This window comes from Cynocephalus volans, chromosome 5 (assembly GCF_027409185.1).
Source record: "Cynocephalus volans isolate mCynVol1 chromosome 5, mCynVol1.pri, whole genome shotgun sequence".
Taxonomy (NCBI): Eukaryota; Metazoa; Chordata; class Mammalia; order Dermoptera; family Cynocephalidae; genus Cynocephalus; species Cynocephalus volans.
The window spans coordinates 130,122,009-130,140,220 of record NC_084464.1 but is presented as its reverse complement, the minus strand read 5'-3'; the positions used below and the strand labels follow the sequence as shown (position 1 = coordinate 130,140,220).

General features: G+C 34.8%; 1 protein-coding gene across 1 annotated transcript in view; it reads right to left on the bottom strand.

Moving 5' to 3' along the window:
- Positions 1 to 18,212, bottom strand: part of LAMA2 (laminin subunit alpha 2) — a 547,521-nt gene that overhangs the window by 142,752 nt on the left and 386,557 nt on the right. Inside the window, exons 30-32 of the mRNA XM_063098359.1 lie at positions 16,616 to 16,740; positions 10,323 to 10,409; positions 6,219 to 6,412 (exon numbers count right to left, since the gene is read on the bottom strand). Of these exons, the coding sequence (XP_062954429.1) occupies positions 6,219 to 6,412; positions 10,323 to 10,409; positions 16,616 to 16,740 (406 nt within the window). The remainder of the gene's footprint in view (positions 1 to 6,218; positions 6,413 to 10,322; positions 10,410 to 16,615; positions 16,741 to 18,212) is intronic.

The window sequence follows — 18,212 nt, the reverse complement described above, 5'->3', positions numbered from 1 at the left end:
ATGTCTGAATTTTAAATTAACTCTTCTAGATGAATGCCATTGATAGTTCCCTGGATCTGAATTTCATATTTCTCTCTTTCCCTTGTCCCCTTCAAGAAAAATCTTTTATATTAGTGTCTATTTAGGATTTGTTTATTCTATATTATTTATAAATAAATATCTTCTAAAATAAAAATTTGTTTTCAGACTCAAGAAGGTGGCTTTTTTTTTAACCTGTTTTGCTTTTTTGAATAGAGGAAAAGGTATTCTTAGGTCTTAGCTGAGACTGATGAAGTTGTTCATGTACCAAGTTGTGATATATATGTTTAAATTAAAGAATATTCTGTACATAATACATATGAAAAACAAGTTCAATATGGCTCCAGGATGGTCTACATATTAAAAAATAAATGGAAACTTTGAAAGTACTATAAATAATAATGAGATAATTAGATAATAGCTTTTATTTACACAATATCTACTTTATGGCAGGCTTCACTATCGTTTTCTGATACAGTAATTCTGTGAAATAAGTACTGTTAATATCCTCATTTCACAGCTGATAAAAATAGTCACAATTAGAGTGTTTAAGAATCTATAGATAATGCATGTAAAGATTGTAAAGAGAAATGTAAGGTGGTCATAAAACTGGTTTTCAGTGACTTGAGCCTAGAATTAGAGATAATTACAGAAAACTGGAATTCAGCCTAAGCTAAAGAACATAATTCATCAGAAACTGATAACCTGCACAAAACATCATGCCTTCAAATAAAATGGCCACATAAGAACAATGATGATAATAATGGCTAGAATTTATTAAGCATCTATTATGTATTTATTTTCTTTCCATATTACAGAGAATGAAATGAGATTTAGAAAAGTTAACTAATCTAATGTCACACAGCTTGTATGTGGCAAGCGAGGATTCAAACCTTCTATATCCGCTTCATAACAGCATGCTTCCTTGCATCAGGACACTGTCTGTTTCAGGGATATCACAGGAAAAGTGAAGAAGATTAGACTACCTTACTGATAAGACTTCTTCCAACATTAAGATCATGTGATTCTACTGTTCATCGAGGTCAACAAACTTCCAAAACCTAGTCAGAGTGAAAATTATAATCAAAGTAGAGTTGAGTTTACTGTTAAATAAAGCTTGACTGAAAAGAAAGGCAATTGTGACCTGAATTCTCAATCTGCTAACAGGACAGCTTCCTCAATGTACTGTACTAACTACTGTGACTGATCCCTAGTAAACAGAAAAATGACCTAGAGTCAGAGTGATCCTCGCTGTTCTACACATTGATAGCCTGGACCAGAGCCAAGAAGGTTGGCAACAAGAAACTCAAGCATCTTTTACTAACAAAACAGATGAATAGAAGGTGCAAACATGGTGAATGAATTTGATTTTATAGATTGCCTAACTCCTAGATTTGAACAACACGCCATGGCTTAGGGTTCTAGAAAACTACAGCAGTCATACTGGCCTTTGAGTAGGAACTTACTTGGGGACCAAGTGGCGGCAGAGAAAGGATGACATTAGGGGGCTAGGATGGAAGGTGATCACATGTATAACAAGCAAAGTTATAGATTGATTAATAGCATCTGGAGATTAATTGATGTTTTCCATCATCTATTCGAATAGAAAAGTCCTGTTTTCTTTACAGTGATAACCACATTCTACTATTTTGTTCCTGCACCCGTATATAGGGAGAAATAACTGCCATTAGTAATCATCTTTGATTATAAATGTACAACAGTATTCTGGTGATAATATATGAATATAAGGGCTTCTGCATTATGGTGATAAGATCCTTGACAACAACAGGTTATTAAAAACAATAGTTGTGGGCCGGCCCCGTGGCGCACTCGGGAGAGTGCAGTGCTTGGGAGCGCAGCGGCGCTCCTGCCGCGGGTTCGGATCCTATATAGGAATGGCCGGTGTGCTCACTGGCTGAGCGAGGTGCGGACGACACCAAGCCAAGGGTTGCGATCCCCTTACCGGTCACAAAAAGGCAAAAAAAAACCCCAAAAAACAATAGTTGTGATGCATCTTGCCAGATCGGTATCAAGGTAGGATAAAACTTTAGACTTAGGTTTCACCAAGAGAGTAGAAGGTGCTTATTTTGCAGAGTTAAGGTGAATTATCACATTTAGTTAGGCTTACCTCAGTTTGAAAGTAAAGAACACACTTCATGATTGCTTTTGCAACATTGTTAAACGAAGCATCATCTGATATGTCATATTGTAAATAAATTGTGACTATAAATAATAAAAGCTGATATATCCCAAATACCTCATATACAGTGACTAAAAATAGAAAACATTGATTTGATATTTATAAAATGTTATTTCAAGTACTTTTTATGGAGTAACATCTTGCCAACAGCTACTAATTTTAATTTCTGTTCTCTAGGAGAGCAACATATTTTACTATGCCACTCATCTATTTTAAGCATCATATGAGTTATTGTGTTAACATAGTCTACAGAAAATAGTATATGAACAAATCCAAGTTTTGTGTTTCACAATTCAAACCTTCACTACTAAATAAATAATGGCTTTCTTGCTCATTCTCAAATTTCAGAAGGGCAGGTGGTTTTTCTCATTTTATAAAATGACATGTAAATTATGAATGAGGGCTGAAAGAAGAGGATGAATTTGCATTAACCTCACTTACTAAGGAGAAATCCTGGTTGGGGAAATCCAATAAAATATGTACTCAGAACTCACCAATACACATAAGGAAAAAATACATTGTAGAGCTGTCCCCAGTAATTCCTATTAGAAAAAAAAAAAGACTGTGAAGTTAATCTAAGCACCCAGCTAGGGTGTCTTTTCTCCTGCATAGAGGACAGTCTCTACTTGACAATCTCTGATAAATAAGAATCTATCATAAATACCGTAATGTTTTAAATCTTAGAAGAGAGAGTCTCAATGGTTAGCAGAAAAAAAAAGTCCTTGTGGACTTTATATCTATTTAAAATTTTTCATTGTGTATTTCTTGCCCATTTTACCTTTATTCTTCTTTGAGGTAAAATGTGCTCTAAATCCAGAATAAGTAAATGAGTAAAGAACTAAATTCACCAATGTCAAATACATTGGGTAAAACATGTTTGCTTTCTGTGTTTTATATTGGTAGCCAGCACAGAGGTTAAGAAAATAAGATTTGCAAGACAGACCTAGGTTCAAATCATAGCTCTGTCAGAAAGCCACTGTGAACCTTGAGAAAATGACTTAAACCACCTAAATTCAGTTTCCTTATCACCTAGCGGAGATAATATGTATAAGGATGTTTCAAGAATTAAAATAACTGCATATAAAGTGCTTAACATAGCGCCTGGCAAATGGTAAGCTCTTAGCCAAGGTGAGCCTTAAAAAAAAAAAATTACTATTATGATGAACTCGTGTGTGGTAAAAGGACTAATACGGACACATTATTTGTGTAAATTCTTCATGATAGTAATGGAAACCCCACAGATAAAAGTTCTGGGTCCTGCAAGAAATTCCACTTTTGATCCAGTAAAATCCTTGCTTGCTCATTGGCAATTTCCCCAGGCAGCAAGAAGACTCTTATGAACTTAGGTGGTCAAGGGAAACTCTTCTATAATTTCTATATTTTCCCTGTGTTGCCTGATCTCTTCAGCAGAATTTTATATCCTTTGTTAAATAAGAGCTTAACCTAACTTAACAGTGAGTATTGAGAGTCTTTCCACCAATATGCAGCTCACGTGAGATAACTAAATGATCATGCCTAGGCCATTAATTGTACATTTTTAAGAAATACAAATGCACGATGTTGGCCAAATTAAATTGTGTTTCCTAGAGAATTAACCAAAGACAGCAAAATTAACTCTTGTACAATACATGCTACTGAACTATCTGAGTATTAACTTATTTCTGTTTAATCGAAGAAACATCTCTTTTCTACAGACAGCACCATATTAACAACCCACCACAAATGTTTCTCTTACTATGTATATATTCTCTTGCCTGGGCCAGACTGCCTCCCTTGTCTCCCACTTATAAAATTCGGCTATGATTACATGTGATGAAACAGGCCCTGCAGGTCAAACATGCCAGGTGAATCCATTCTTTGGTCTCTTGCTCTAATTTAGCTTAAGGATATAGAAATATATTACAAAGAGAATTGAGAATAAGTCAGAGTTATGTCCTCACTGTGTCTTGTTTTGTTATTTCATTTCAAAACTGGGAGTAGAAACTGAGTCCTGAGAAAGGCCAACATCATGGAAGCATGGAATATTTTTCCATAACTGGAGAAATTTTCAAAAAAAGAGAAAAGAAAAATCTGAGAATACTCTGTGTAATAATCCTTAGAGTTACCTTAATGAAAGGTGAAGAGAAAACACAGCTAGGAGTGGAAATCACTAAGCTGAAGAGCAGTATAAGGAAAATCTATACAGTGTAATCATAAAATAATTATAAACACTTTGAAAAATGGGCCTAGATTTCAAAAACAACCCCATAATTTAACACTTTTTTACAGAAGAAAAATCACTATTATTTCATCCCAGAAGCATATTGAAATTTCCAGGGCACAGCAACTGAACTGAGTACCATGTATATAGCAGCTGCAAATATTTTCTTGTGGGACAAGAATAATGCAAATGAACATTATAAGGCTGGTGTAACTTTGTAACTAATTGGCACTTTTATTGGAACACGTGGAGATTAGAAATCCACACATGAGAGAGGAATGAGATGAGTTGTTTTCTTATGATAAATTTATTTAAAATGTAAATAAAGTGTTGATCATCAACAGAAAAAAATGTAAAACTATTGTTGATGGGCAGAATGCCAATTCCCTTTAAAAGAAATGTCTAGAAAATGATTCCTTTATCTTATGTTTCCGAGATTGTAATGTGCTATTATTTAATTGTACTTCTTGTTCAACATGATCTTATCATTTCAAGTTTGCTTCTGGATAATTAAAAAAATTGACGATTTATAATTCAAGGTCTGTTTAGATTAGTGTTGACATTAGGAGTATCTATATATTACCTAGCTAATTATATCCATGTTAATAATTTAACTTGAAGGCAATAATATTATGGAATACTTTGGTAGTCTTCTTTATCATTAAAATATGCTATTATACTTGTGAAGAGTGAATATGTATTTACCAATAACTAAATTTGATAATATAAATGTATATGACATATTACATTTAATCTTTCCCTTCCCATCTACCTTCACACATTTGTTTTTTAAACATTTTCATTAAAAATGATTGAAATCCAAAAAAAAAAAAAAATACAATTTAAAAACCTATCTTCCCAAACACACCCAGTCTTAACTTTTTGGCATATTTTAAAATCCTGTCTTAGCTTTTGAGGTAATTCTTATAAAACTAGAACTCAAATAAAAAATCTTCTAATTAAAATGCTATTAAGATTTACACACACATAAGATGTTAACACAAGAAATACTGGCATGCATAAACACAGTAAAATAGGTAAATGTTGAAATAAAATGCACTGAAATAAATTTCTTTGAAGAAAAGAATACCATAGTATAACATCCCCTTCTAAAATTTATAAATAACTTATTTTAGAATAGAATGTATGTTATATTCAAGAATTATATTTAACTACTGATTTAAATGTACTTTCAATATGGCACTACTGAATTGAGAATCACTAACAAGAAAAAGAAAGAGAGAGAGAGAGCAAACTGCTCTCCATTTATTGTACATCTGAGTAAAAAACACTTGAGTTCACTGTTACTGCTTCCAGGTTTTGTAGTTTAAGAGAAAGTTATGAAGCAATATGTCCATGGTTTTCTGTAAAAGCTGGAAAAAGAAGAGTCAGTTATAATTCAAGGCTTAAGTGCATGTCCAGCCAATTACAAAATTCAGGAGGATTCTAAAAAATTTTATAGACTCAGATTTTTAATCTGTCACAAAGGCAATGCCAACTTATGGCAAAACTGCAAACCCTGAGATGAACAACAACAAAAAAATACGCCTCCAGGAGTTTCATTGTAGGTCTTCAATGAATGGACTAAAGCATGCTGAGGATTTTCTCAGCTGATCTTGGCTCAGCAGGATTGGGACAGAAACAGCAGGTGACCACCAGAAGGTGAACAGATAGTGTCAGAAAGAATGAAGAGTAGCACTAGCTATTGCAAAGAAGAAAAAAAAGTCAGTTTTTCTCATTGGAAATGAGACAGAAATGGAACCGAGGTCTCAGAGCTAACAGCTGAGTTAGTATACGTACAAACACACTCCCTGCCCTCGCGTGCATGCCAGCGCTTGCAGCCGTCACACTTCCTTCCCGTGGCTCCGGGTCGGCACATGCAGAGTCCCGTGACAGCATCACAGGGCACAGGCAGTGAGCCATGGGGGTCACACTCACATTCTTGACAGGAGCCTCCGGGGCTGCTTGGACTGCCAGTATAGCCAGGGGCACACCTGGATTTAAACAGTGAGAAAGCAATGGAGGTTAATGGCAAGTCGTCTCTGTAAGTTGTTTTGTGTGTGTGTTTTGTTTTGAATAAAACAAAACTGATATCAAGAGTTTACAGATCTTGAGTCAGCAAACTTTTCATGTAAAGAGTCATATAGTAAATATTAAGCTTTGTAGGCCAAGAGGCAAAATCAAGATTATGCAGTAAGGGAGATAAAATTTCAAAGATTTGTGTTGTTGATGGAATTAAAAACAATAATAATAATAAAAATAGAGTAGAAGTTATTTTCTAATACCAATCTACTAACGAGAAAAATGAAATTCTTTTTGAGATATCAAATTTTACTTAATTGGGGTTTAAATTTAGTGCAGTGCTGCCTATCATCAAATTGATTGTAAAAGTTTACCTGTAACAATGGTTCTTAGCTTGGATGCTGTATAGAATCAGGCGAGGGGCCAGATTTGGCCTGTGAGTCCTAGTTTTACCACCACTGATCTACATCATAAACTTTTTAAAAATTCTCTTTTTAAAATTAGAGATGAACACAATTATATAGAGACTCTTGGGCTTTCCTGTACTCGTGCACTTTAGAGATCAAAATAGCCAAGTAATACAATCCATTAATTTTACTAAGGAGGAAAAAGAGGCAAATTAAGTCAATAAGATACTCAGATCTTCTATTTAATTCCACTGGTCTTTTTTTTCCCCCTACCATATCTTCCTCAAGATGGATTTTTCATTATGTATCTGTGGAAGTGGGTTAATGTTATGCAAATAAAATATATAACACTGGTTTGAGAAATTAGAAAGGAAATCCAGGTGAATGAACACAAAATGCAATATATTCATTGACTCTTCCACCCATCCGTGCATCCATTCACCCAAATATATACCAGTACGGGTTATGATACTGGAAATTCGATAACTTTACACGATGCTAACAAGAAAATATGCTCTGTTTTGCCGAGGATGATCTGAGATTATCTGTTGTCCTGGCTTAATTATTAAAAACACTTCCTGTCTTTCATTGGCATGTCCCAGAATGGATAATTAATTATATACATGGTCACCATAAATACAACCAATAGTCAGAATTTTTTTCAATGGGCAAGTATGGAAAGAAGTTGAGAGACAGTATGGGATTGGAGTCACAAGTTCTAAATACTGGCCAGATAATCCTACACCACTTTAGTGGCTTGGGATTGTGGAGATTTGCTCAGTTTATTGTGGAAATTAATTCATCTTGTGCTGGTTAGAAAAGGCAAAGCATGAAGAATAATATTTGTAACATAGGCTTTTACACATTTATGTTTTTGATTATTTTCCTTTCTGTGTAAGATTACAAATACTCAATAAAAGTATCATTTAAGTCCACTTAATTTTTTTCTTAACGTTTACAGGTGAAATAACTGTATTCTAAGCAGGTTCATATCAATTAAGTGCTTAAAGAGTTTATTACAAGAGTAATAAAAATAAAGTATGGGGAAGGGTTTCTACATTACAGGGATACTCAAGAAATTTAAGCAGATTTGGAACTGAGCTGATGGGTTTGGGCAAGTCAAAAGATGATTTAAATGATTTAAGGAGCTCTCAGAAGTGGAACAAATTTATTTGGAAAGTTAAAATAAAAATCTAACCAAGACCTTTGGTCTAATTGGGTTGAATAAAAGCAATTTTTTCAGGGAAATATAACCTGATCACTTATATGTTAGAAATGATGAATGCAAAGCTATAACAGCATTTGAGACCTGGAAAAACAATTCAAGCCAGTCTCATTTGATAGTGTACGACCCTGTTCATCTATATGCTATATGAACTGTCAACTCTTATTGATTAAACATTAATGGATATTAAAAACATAAATTTTCTTTAATCATTCTGCTTTGAGACAATAATTATCATTTCAGTGAACCCTTCTAGTCTTTTGCAGATAGCTGTAGCTATAATTTATAAATGTAACTATACTATAAAACATTTTTTTTCCTAAATCGCTGCAGATAATCCCCTCGGTGTCCAGGGATGCTTTTAATCACCATCCTTCTGGTGTTTACAAGGGCATGAAATAAATATGAGCCTAAGCATAAATACCAAAGCATACCAGTGGACATTAAAAAATATATACCTATGTCATCTACATCTGTATCTATGAGGAGTCTTCAAAAAGTTTATGGAAGATTTGTATTATCTTTTAATTCCACTTTCCACCACTTTTTTTTTTAAGCACCCTGGTATATTCAAATGATGCACATATCTTCAAAACAAATGGAAATATTTGGGGGTTTTATGTTGCTATGAGTTATGTAATTGCTGCTAATTTCTGTTGACATAAAAATTATAAGAGTATTGCTATATATATGTAAGTATTGGATATTGTGTTTTGAATTACTATATGCAGATTCATTTGGAAATGTATTTTACAAACTTATAAAAACTGCATTGGAATTTACAATTCTTAAATTATTAATTATTTAGTTACTTATTGCTATTACTGCTATTATTGCTATCAATACACCCATTGTTGGTTATATAAAATAGATTCTTAAGTGGGTGATGATAAATACTTATTAATGTCAGCTTATATTTGCAAAGAAATTAACAATTTAAGGAAGTGTTCCTAGGAGACTCTAGCAAAGGAGTGGGTGAAGCAGACCTGGAAAAGAATCTAAGCAGGGGTGTGATTCAGGTGATCTCCCAGTCTTAGTCTGATTCCGTGGAGAGTTCTGGAGCATAAATAGCATCTCATAATATGTTCTACTTTGAGGCAAGGGAGCTGGACATTTGTATTCTCACACTAGTCAGTCATTGGCTGTGGGCCACTGGAGGAAGATGGGGTAAATTCTCAGCCTTTTTGTCCCTCCTGTTGGAGAGGAAGCTTCCAGGTCGGACCCTAGGCAGGGCACCAACAGTGTTCTTTACACGCTTGATTGTCCCAGTATCAGTGTGATACATCAGTAGGTGATGCATCAGAATTCCTGAGATTATAGATGAGAAAAATGGGACCCAGATAAGCTGATGGAACTAAATTAAATCCATGGATCTTTATAAAACTTTTATACTGCTATCAATTATGCTAAAATTATAGTGTGTATAATGTTAATCATTAATAATAGTTACTCCGTTATGTTAGAGACAGTACCTAAAATGTACTAAAAGCGGTGGTGACAGGTTTGAATATTTAGGATATTGGTCTTACAGAAAATATGTATTTGGAAGCTATTGATTTCAACCTTACCAGACAGTCAGTCTGGAATTGTATTCCTTAATTTACCATCTGTATTGCATTTAGAATTTAATTTAATAGCTATATACATGTATTATGAGATTTTGTAAGAAATATGGTAAGAGGAAACATTTAAATAATATTGTTTGCCTGCTGAAAAGAAGAACTGAATAACAAACATTTTACTGTTTGGGTTGCACAAATTAAAAATGCTTCATACCATTTATATTCTGAGTTATGTATACACTTGTTGGGGCAGTGCCAGAGTGCTCAGAACAGTGACATGCATGCAGCTCTTGCTAGAAAATATTTTCCAGTGAATTAGAATGAGAAATATGAGGCCAGCTTTTTATTAGTAATAACTACTGACAAGCTTTTGAAAATTGATTTGATGTATTTGTTCTTATAAAATCATATACTTACATATATAAAATTATATACATACCAAAACATATATTAGATAGTTTTGAAATAATTTGGTATCTTTGAGGAAGTCTAAACATAAGATGGAAGTAAACAACACCTTTCTTTGGAGAAACTCTAAAGATAAAAATAGGTACGAAAGCATACAATTTAAACTACTAAAGAGTATAAAAACAATGAAATTGTTCAAATAATGAGACTTTTCTACAGTGAACCTTTGCCATGTGATCTCTATGTGTGACTACTCTCTGCATATCACGACTGCTGGTACCTTTCACAGTACTGGCCTTCGTACCCCCGTGGACACGCGGTACAGCGGAAATCATCGGTGCCTTCCATGACACAAGAAGGGCTGAAACTGAATCAGAGAAAAAAATTGTAAAAATCTTTTAACCCATTTATTTTATAAAATTAAGTATGCCCACCCATTATCAAGGCGATTGGGACATATTTTTAGGTGGTGATAAATGCCATATTTATAATTATTGATTAAGTTATTATTTAAGGGTAGGATATCACATTTAAATGCTAGTAATTGTCAACAAATAAATATTGGTTGGTTTTTGATGAATTAACAATGCATTACACTAAACATGTTAACATTTTGGAATTTTAATAATTATATATAGCCATGAATATTAAACATCCAGCAAATGTCCAATTTTTCACTAACAAAAAATATGACTAGAATCTATGCACATTTGTCTGAGAGTAGAATAGGTATTACTAAATATCTTTCAGATTTTAAAAAAGTGCATAAAACCTATATAATTTTTTCTGAAAACTCAACCCAAATTGCCACCGGCACTTCAACCCATGAAGTGTGAATAAATATTTCACTACGAATAAAAGAGTGCCTTTTCTGATTTACTTTCAGATTTCAGTTTACATTTTACTGTAAACACAAAGTAATGTGATATAGTGTGAGGTGAAAAGAAGGGAAAGCTTTTTACATGAAAATGAATAAGATTGGCTGACTATTTTATTGTCTTTTAAAATAATTAGGTCTTATACTTGTATAACTTGCCCTATGTTTTCACTATGATGCTGGTAGACCACAGCCAGCCTGTCTTGCTTCAGGATTTCTGATTATCTTACTCTATAAAAGAAAAACTTGACAAGACTTAAAAACTAAACTATATTAATGTGTAGTTTGGGGTAGTTACTTCTCTCAAGTGTAAGTAGGGCTAAACCGCAAGGTGCCTTGGAAGGAAATGCAGCAAACACTGTAGGTCTTTTTGCTGGTACACTAAATCAGCTAATGATGAAAAAGCAATAAGGTGTACTGGCCAGGGCCACAACTCCTTTTGGTTAGGTACTATTAGGAGCCTATTTTAACTGTCTTCTAATGCATTAAACCAATAGTACATAAATAAGTAATAAACTCTAACCTTTGCAAAATATGCGAACAAATTGATCTACTACTCACAAACTCATTATCCAACAAACTCATATTTTGCCTTAAAAAATTAGACCCACAAACTTATAATTGACACATTTTGCCAAGTTTTAGCTCTTTAAATTAAAGCTTGACGCTGAGTGCATTTGCGGGCACCTGTGCATACACACACACACACACATTCATATGTAGGCACTAGGAAACAGATCTTAGACATTCCAAGTGCAAAGCTAAAGAGCCAGTGTGATTAAATTACATTCCTTTATAGTGAAATACTCAATACATAACATGCCAATAAATAAAGTACTCAAGTGTCTCAGAGTATTGTAGAGGAATGTAGTAATTCTTGAATAGTTGATAAAAAATTTTTGAGTTATGATATTACGGTGGATGCACTTTTTCCTTATATCACATAAAAGGGCTTATGAAGGAGGAAGTGGGAATCCCATTTTGCACAGAGCAAGGGTTTATTTTTTCTGCTCACAACTCGCTCATCTTCTCTCCATACTCATATTGTCTGTAGGGCCTCTCAGAAAACCCTGTGCTTTTCTCTTGGTGACCATCTTTTATATGTCCCTATGGCTGCTAATTCCAAACTCCCCTTAACAGAATTTGTTATATTGACAGAGTCTGCTCGCTTTGTTGTCCCCTGTGGACACCACAGAGATGAACTGGCATCCTGAAAACCAACTCCTTCTGGTTCTTATCCCAGGTCACTGGTTGTTCCTTCTTGTTCTCCTTTGCTGGACTTACATCACGCCCTTGATCTCTTAATATGCTTCACAGTTCAGTTTTCAGATTTCTTCTCCCCTCTCCTTTCTCCTTTAAATGATCTCATTCAGTCTTAAGGGCTTTATGTATTGTATTTGCCCTAACATATCTACAACTGAGGAGCCCGCCCCTTCCAAAAAATACACCTGACTTTTCTATAATTTTCTCAGTTTCATTCAATGGACACTCCATGTTTCCATTTGCTCTACCAAAAACCAAGGAGTCAACTTTCCTCCTCCTTTCTCTCACACTCCATGTATATTCTATTTGCAAATGTCACTGCTGCTGCCATCACTAATATCATTGCATTATCCTATACAAAGCCACTTCTTGCCATTGGAAGATTTTCAGCCTTCGGGACATTAGTTACCCACGGGAGCACCACTGAGCTCTGCTTCTAACAACCTGGTCTCTTGCTGTCTCACAAGCATGGACCAAGCATGGGTCTTCCCCCTGGCTGGCCTGCTCTTCCTGCAGATATTCACATGGCTCGCTCCATTCATGTCTCATCTGTTTTTGGAGATCTCCATGACGACCCTATCTAAAATGGCATCCAGCCACTCTAAATTAACGGAGGCTGCTTTATTTTTCCTGGTAGCACTTACCCATAGTTCATAAAATATCTATTTGTTTATTGTCTCAATCTTTTATGAAAAATGTAAGCTCTGGGAGGGCAAGAAATTTCAACTGTTTGCCTCACTTATATATTCCCAGCATAAAGAACCAAGCCTGGCATTGAAATAGGCCCTCATTATGTATTTGTTGAATAAAGGAATAAATAAAATACTACCTCTACCTTCAAAGAATTTACAATTCTGTGTAAGAGATATGTACATACACAGAAAGGACATATATTTATTTTCTCACAATGTTGGAATGGAGTACAGTATATGCTTAGTAAATGTTTAATTTTTGAAAGAGCTTTTGATTGAACGAGTGATGTGAAGTAAAATGTGTTAGTAGTATACAAAAAGTACAAAAGACATGCTATGTTAGGGAAAGATTTTGTGACAGAGGGGGCATTTGAACTGGACCTTTAAAAGTGGATTGAATTTCACAGGGATTGTCTCAGGAAATAGCAAGAGCAAAGACTGCTGAGCGTGTCTGGAAAACAGCAAGGAACTCCGAACTTGCCATCATGTACAAGGGAGAAGAGGGAGTTGAGCCTGAACAGTTGTCAGATTGCAGAGAGTTTCTAATGCTCAGCTGAAAAGTCCGGCCTTTCCTTGGGCAGACAGTGGCAAACCCTGAGGGTGTGAGAACTGCTGCTCTGGCACAACTGTTGGAAGTTTACCCTGTGTATGTGCTTTGGTAAGAGAAAATGAGGACTTGCTCTAATGGTGTGGAAGTTAGATGGTGATCTGCACCTTCTTTACCCTTTATTTCTCTCTGACTACACCATCTGAAGTCACTACGATGAGATCTCTCAGCCTGTCCACAGAATCTATTTTGGTATCTCAGGAAGAAGCGCCTCTCTTCTTTGCTCTGACTGGTTTCTTCATTTCACGTTTTAACCCTTCTCTTCTCTCCATACATAGATCTTTGCTTTGTTCGTTAGCCTAATATGTTCCAAACTTTAGGTGGTGATATTAGTGGGTCATGAAATCAATTTAGTGAGTTTTGACTAAAATTTTGTCTAAAAGTGTAAGATAATAAAATGGAATAAATGGTGTAGTGTATTTTACATACATGTATGTAGGTATCTACATACACACGTTTTTGTGTACTGGACTATACTATAAAAAGGTATTTCTTACGGTGGTTATGATCAATCAAGTTTGCAAGTCACTGAACTAGCCACTGTAATTTGATATTTTGATTCTTTCCAGGTCTTTTGCATAAAAATATACTCAGATTATACAAGTCATATAAAACAAAAATGAAAACACACTCTTATTGGTCTTGTTAACCAATCAAGGTAGTATTCTGTCTTTTTATTCTTAAGATTTCTTAAACGGTAAACCCCAATCCTTGTAACAATGTCTGTGTTCTCTATGGAGGGTCAAAGTTCAGCAGTGACGCCATCGTTCACTGCCACCGGGTTTACTCATGAGAGGGTGGCATTGACCCTTGTTCTCATTCCTCTCTCCCTTGGTATCTGTGACAGCGTTGCCTGGGTTACCTTGTTCCCAGATTGCTGTAGCCTTGGCTCTTCCTTTTCTTCTGGCTTTCCCAACATAGGAAGTCCTGTCTGTCCTTTCTTCCATGTGCCCCCCTTGGGTAACATTAGCCTGGGAAATCTTATCCAACTTTCATTCACTTATTAACATGTCTCTTCCTTCATCTGCTCTTGCAATTTCCAGATTTCCATTTCCTGCAGCTATTTGCATCTTTCTATTCAGACAGACCCTTCACATCAATTTGAAGCTATTTGAAACGTAAATTGTCTTACTGCTGCAGCAGCTCTCTCCTGGTTTTCCTATTTCAGTTAATGGCATCTCCATTTTGGGGGCAACCTGGCTAAAAACCTCCATCTTCAAGTCCTGCCTGGACCCTCATTCCTCACATCTAATTAGTTATCAGCTATGTACAGCTGTATCCAACAGTTTTCTCACATTAATCCCTTTGTCTTCATTCTTGTTACTATTACATACCTTTAGTTCTAATTATCTCTTACCTAGGCTAGTGCAATGGCCTTTTAACTAGACTCTTTGCTTTTCTTCTTTGTCTATTTCAATTCATTACATTCAATTCTATTATAACAGACTTCCTAAACTGTGGCTCTGATCATATTAACCTTTTTTATTGTTGTTGTTATTTAATAAAATCTTGTGGTTTTTTTCTTATTACATAGAAAATTAAATAGCAATTTCTTAGACTGGTATTCAAGGATATTTCTACAATATGGTCTCTATTCTCCCATTTATTTTCATTTGCATTTATGAAATTCTGTCTGAACTCCATGCTCCAAACTCCAGTACTCACAAGTTTTTAAAACATGCCTTGTATTTCGTTTTCAAAGTTTTTGCTCATATAATTTCCTACTTTGCTCATATAATTTTCTACCAGTAAAAATCTTTAGGTACACTGTTTAAGATTTATCATACATACTACAGCTTCTTTTCTTGAATATGTTCTTGAATCTCTCAAAATTAAGAGTGGTATTTTGTGCCTTTGAATTCTACTTATAGTTAAATCGACTTCCCTTAAGACACATGCTGTATAGTGAGCTTCTCCAAGAAATGGCATGCTTCCCTTTTATATCTCCTGTAGCCTTTATTATGGTGTACCCAACAGGGAATCATTAATTAATTATTGAATTTTTCTAATCCAAATTGTTCACATTTTAATAAACAAATAACATTCTCTTGTTTAAATCTGGACATCAGGGGGAGATTGGGGAAAGGAGGATAAAAATAATACTATTTTTTCATACTCATACCACTTGGTATTTAGACCAACAGTCAGATCATGTATATCTTCCTCATCAATATCCAACTTACCTGAAAATTTACATTTGACACTCTATGCAAGGCCAGCCAACAACAACAACAACAAAATGGTGGGGAGCTTTCAGAGAAAAGGGAGACAATTTTCAGAGAAAAGGCACAGGTGGAAAGATCACTTTGTCTGAATTGCTTTGTGTTTTTTTACATTCAAGATAAGGTGTCCAGAATTCTAATTCTGAATGAACTGCCATACATTCTTTCCAAAAGCAAGTTCTTAGAGAGAAACTGCCTTGCCATGTATAGACTGAAATCCATAAATCACTTAACAGAAAGCGTAAATAGTCTTAGCAAAAAGGTATATGAAAACACCTAGGAGTTTTCATCAGTATATAACCAACGCAGAATGTTCAGACAATACTGAAATAAGATATTCTGGCTTTTGTTTCCTCTTATGGCTGTGTTTCCATGGTACCAAGCTCAGACCATTTTAACAGAATGGGGGCCGTGATTCAGGAGATACTGACTTTTTTTGGAGCATAACAATAAGTCGCCCTGCTTTAATTACACTACTTCTCAATTTTTTTAATAATTATTTCCCAGTTTTGAATTAAACACACAAAATGAATAAAAACAGCCACAAAAGTGATATAATATGCATCTAAACAATCCTTCATAGCTGAATTTATGGCAAAACTATATGCAAATGCTAGACCTATATATTTATAAAATCATGCACATTTTTATATATATCATTCATTTTGTAAACATATCTTATGAGTATTTACATTTCAACTAATTTTATTTACTTGGGACAGGGCTTTAAAGGAAAAATGATCCAGCGAATATTATATACTGACTCTGTTATGTTTTTATATTATTAAAAAAATCTCTCACTTAAATTGAGATTTTTGTCTACATGGAAAAAATAGCCAAATCATAGGCAGCCCATGTGTTAGACAGATGGCATTACTGATTGGGAAATATGGTTATATTCTCCAGTCTTACTTGTTGCTGGAAGAAACCAGAGGGCAAGCACATTGCTGACAGTCATTTGGCAATCCCTTGACAATTCCATAGTATCCAACAGCACATCGTTCACAGAAGTCACCAGCAGTGTGATGCTGACAGTTCTGTAAAGGAAAAGGGAGAAAAGGTTTGTTTTTAATTTAATGAGAGTTAGAATGTAATTTATCTCCCCACCTATGAGTGTGTATGTGCCTGTGAACATTCTTTCTTACACACACACACACACACACACACACACACACACACACACACGATCATGGACAAAGAACTCAGTCTTTGATGTAAGTATTTTTAAAGAAGCTCTTTCATTTGAGAAGCTAATATTGTAGCACACTGAAAATGAGTTGCTGTTCTTTTCTCTCTACACTAATCTCTTTGTAAATTTTTCTTTTACTCTAAATTGGGGAACAGTCTTCAGAAATCTTTAAAGTTTATTATATATTATCTGGACACTTATGTTTCTTCTCTTCCCAGGTTTTAGCTCTATAAGGTGCTCAAAAAAGTGCTAAAAATATTGAGACCTCTGTGCATGTCTATCGGTGGGCTTTCTGAAACCAAACTAAGATGGAGAGCATAAATGTTTTAAGAGGCAACAAGAGTAAAAAAGCCTAGCTGCCACATTAAGAATGATATCCATCTATTCCTTGTCAAATGTTGGTGGTTCTTTATAAATATAGAGGACCCAACCTAAACTAGCAATCTCAGGTCTTATTTTCTTTTATATGCTTTCACAACAAGAGACATTGGGGTGATATGCTTTAAGACATTTCTATAAAAAATACTGTGTAAACAGTTTTGAAATAAAAATTTTCATAAAGTAGAATTATACTTAACACAGAACAATCGTTTATGCAATAAGGACTTAGGAAGAGCTACATGCAAGGCACAGGAACAGGCACTGAAAGAATCAAGTGAGGGAACAAAGGTAAAATAACATCCTACCCTCTAGAAATGTATTTCAACTCTGGGAAAGAAAGAAACTGACTAATAGTAAACACGGCAGCAAGAACGCAATACTGAATCTCTATTGGAAATGTGATACTTTACTTCGGGAGTCAAGAAATAGGAAGAAAGAGAGGAATTTAGAGTTGAATTTTAGCTTGATTTTATGACAGGATTTGGAGAGGTCAGAACAGTGACTTATTTCTTTTAAACAATATCAAAAGAATAGTTGAGAAGCAAGAAAGGTAGTAACAAAACAGATGTACATATTAGTGAACTGATCTCCTGCTCAACTCAGCTGGACCACAGCAGGCTCTGCGTTGATCTTGGATGGCATCCCAAATGCCAGGCTTTTTGCTTCCTTCAATCAATCAAGAATTTATTTATATCATGTGTCTTCTAATGGCCAAACAACGTTTGGTATAGTATGTGTAGTCATTCACAACAAACCATAACTGAAATCACTTCCACCACAGACATTGCCATGGAATTTTAATTTATTTTTCTAGATCTTCTACTAACTCTCCTTGAGAGTTTATGCTGTTCTCTGCAGCTCATGACATTGCCACAATGAATTTTAGACCACTGATTTTTTTACATTTCTGGTGCTGTATTTGAAAATATATTATGACAC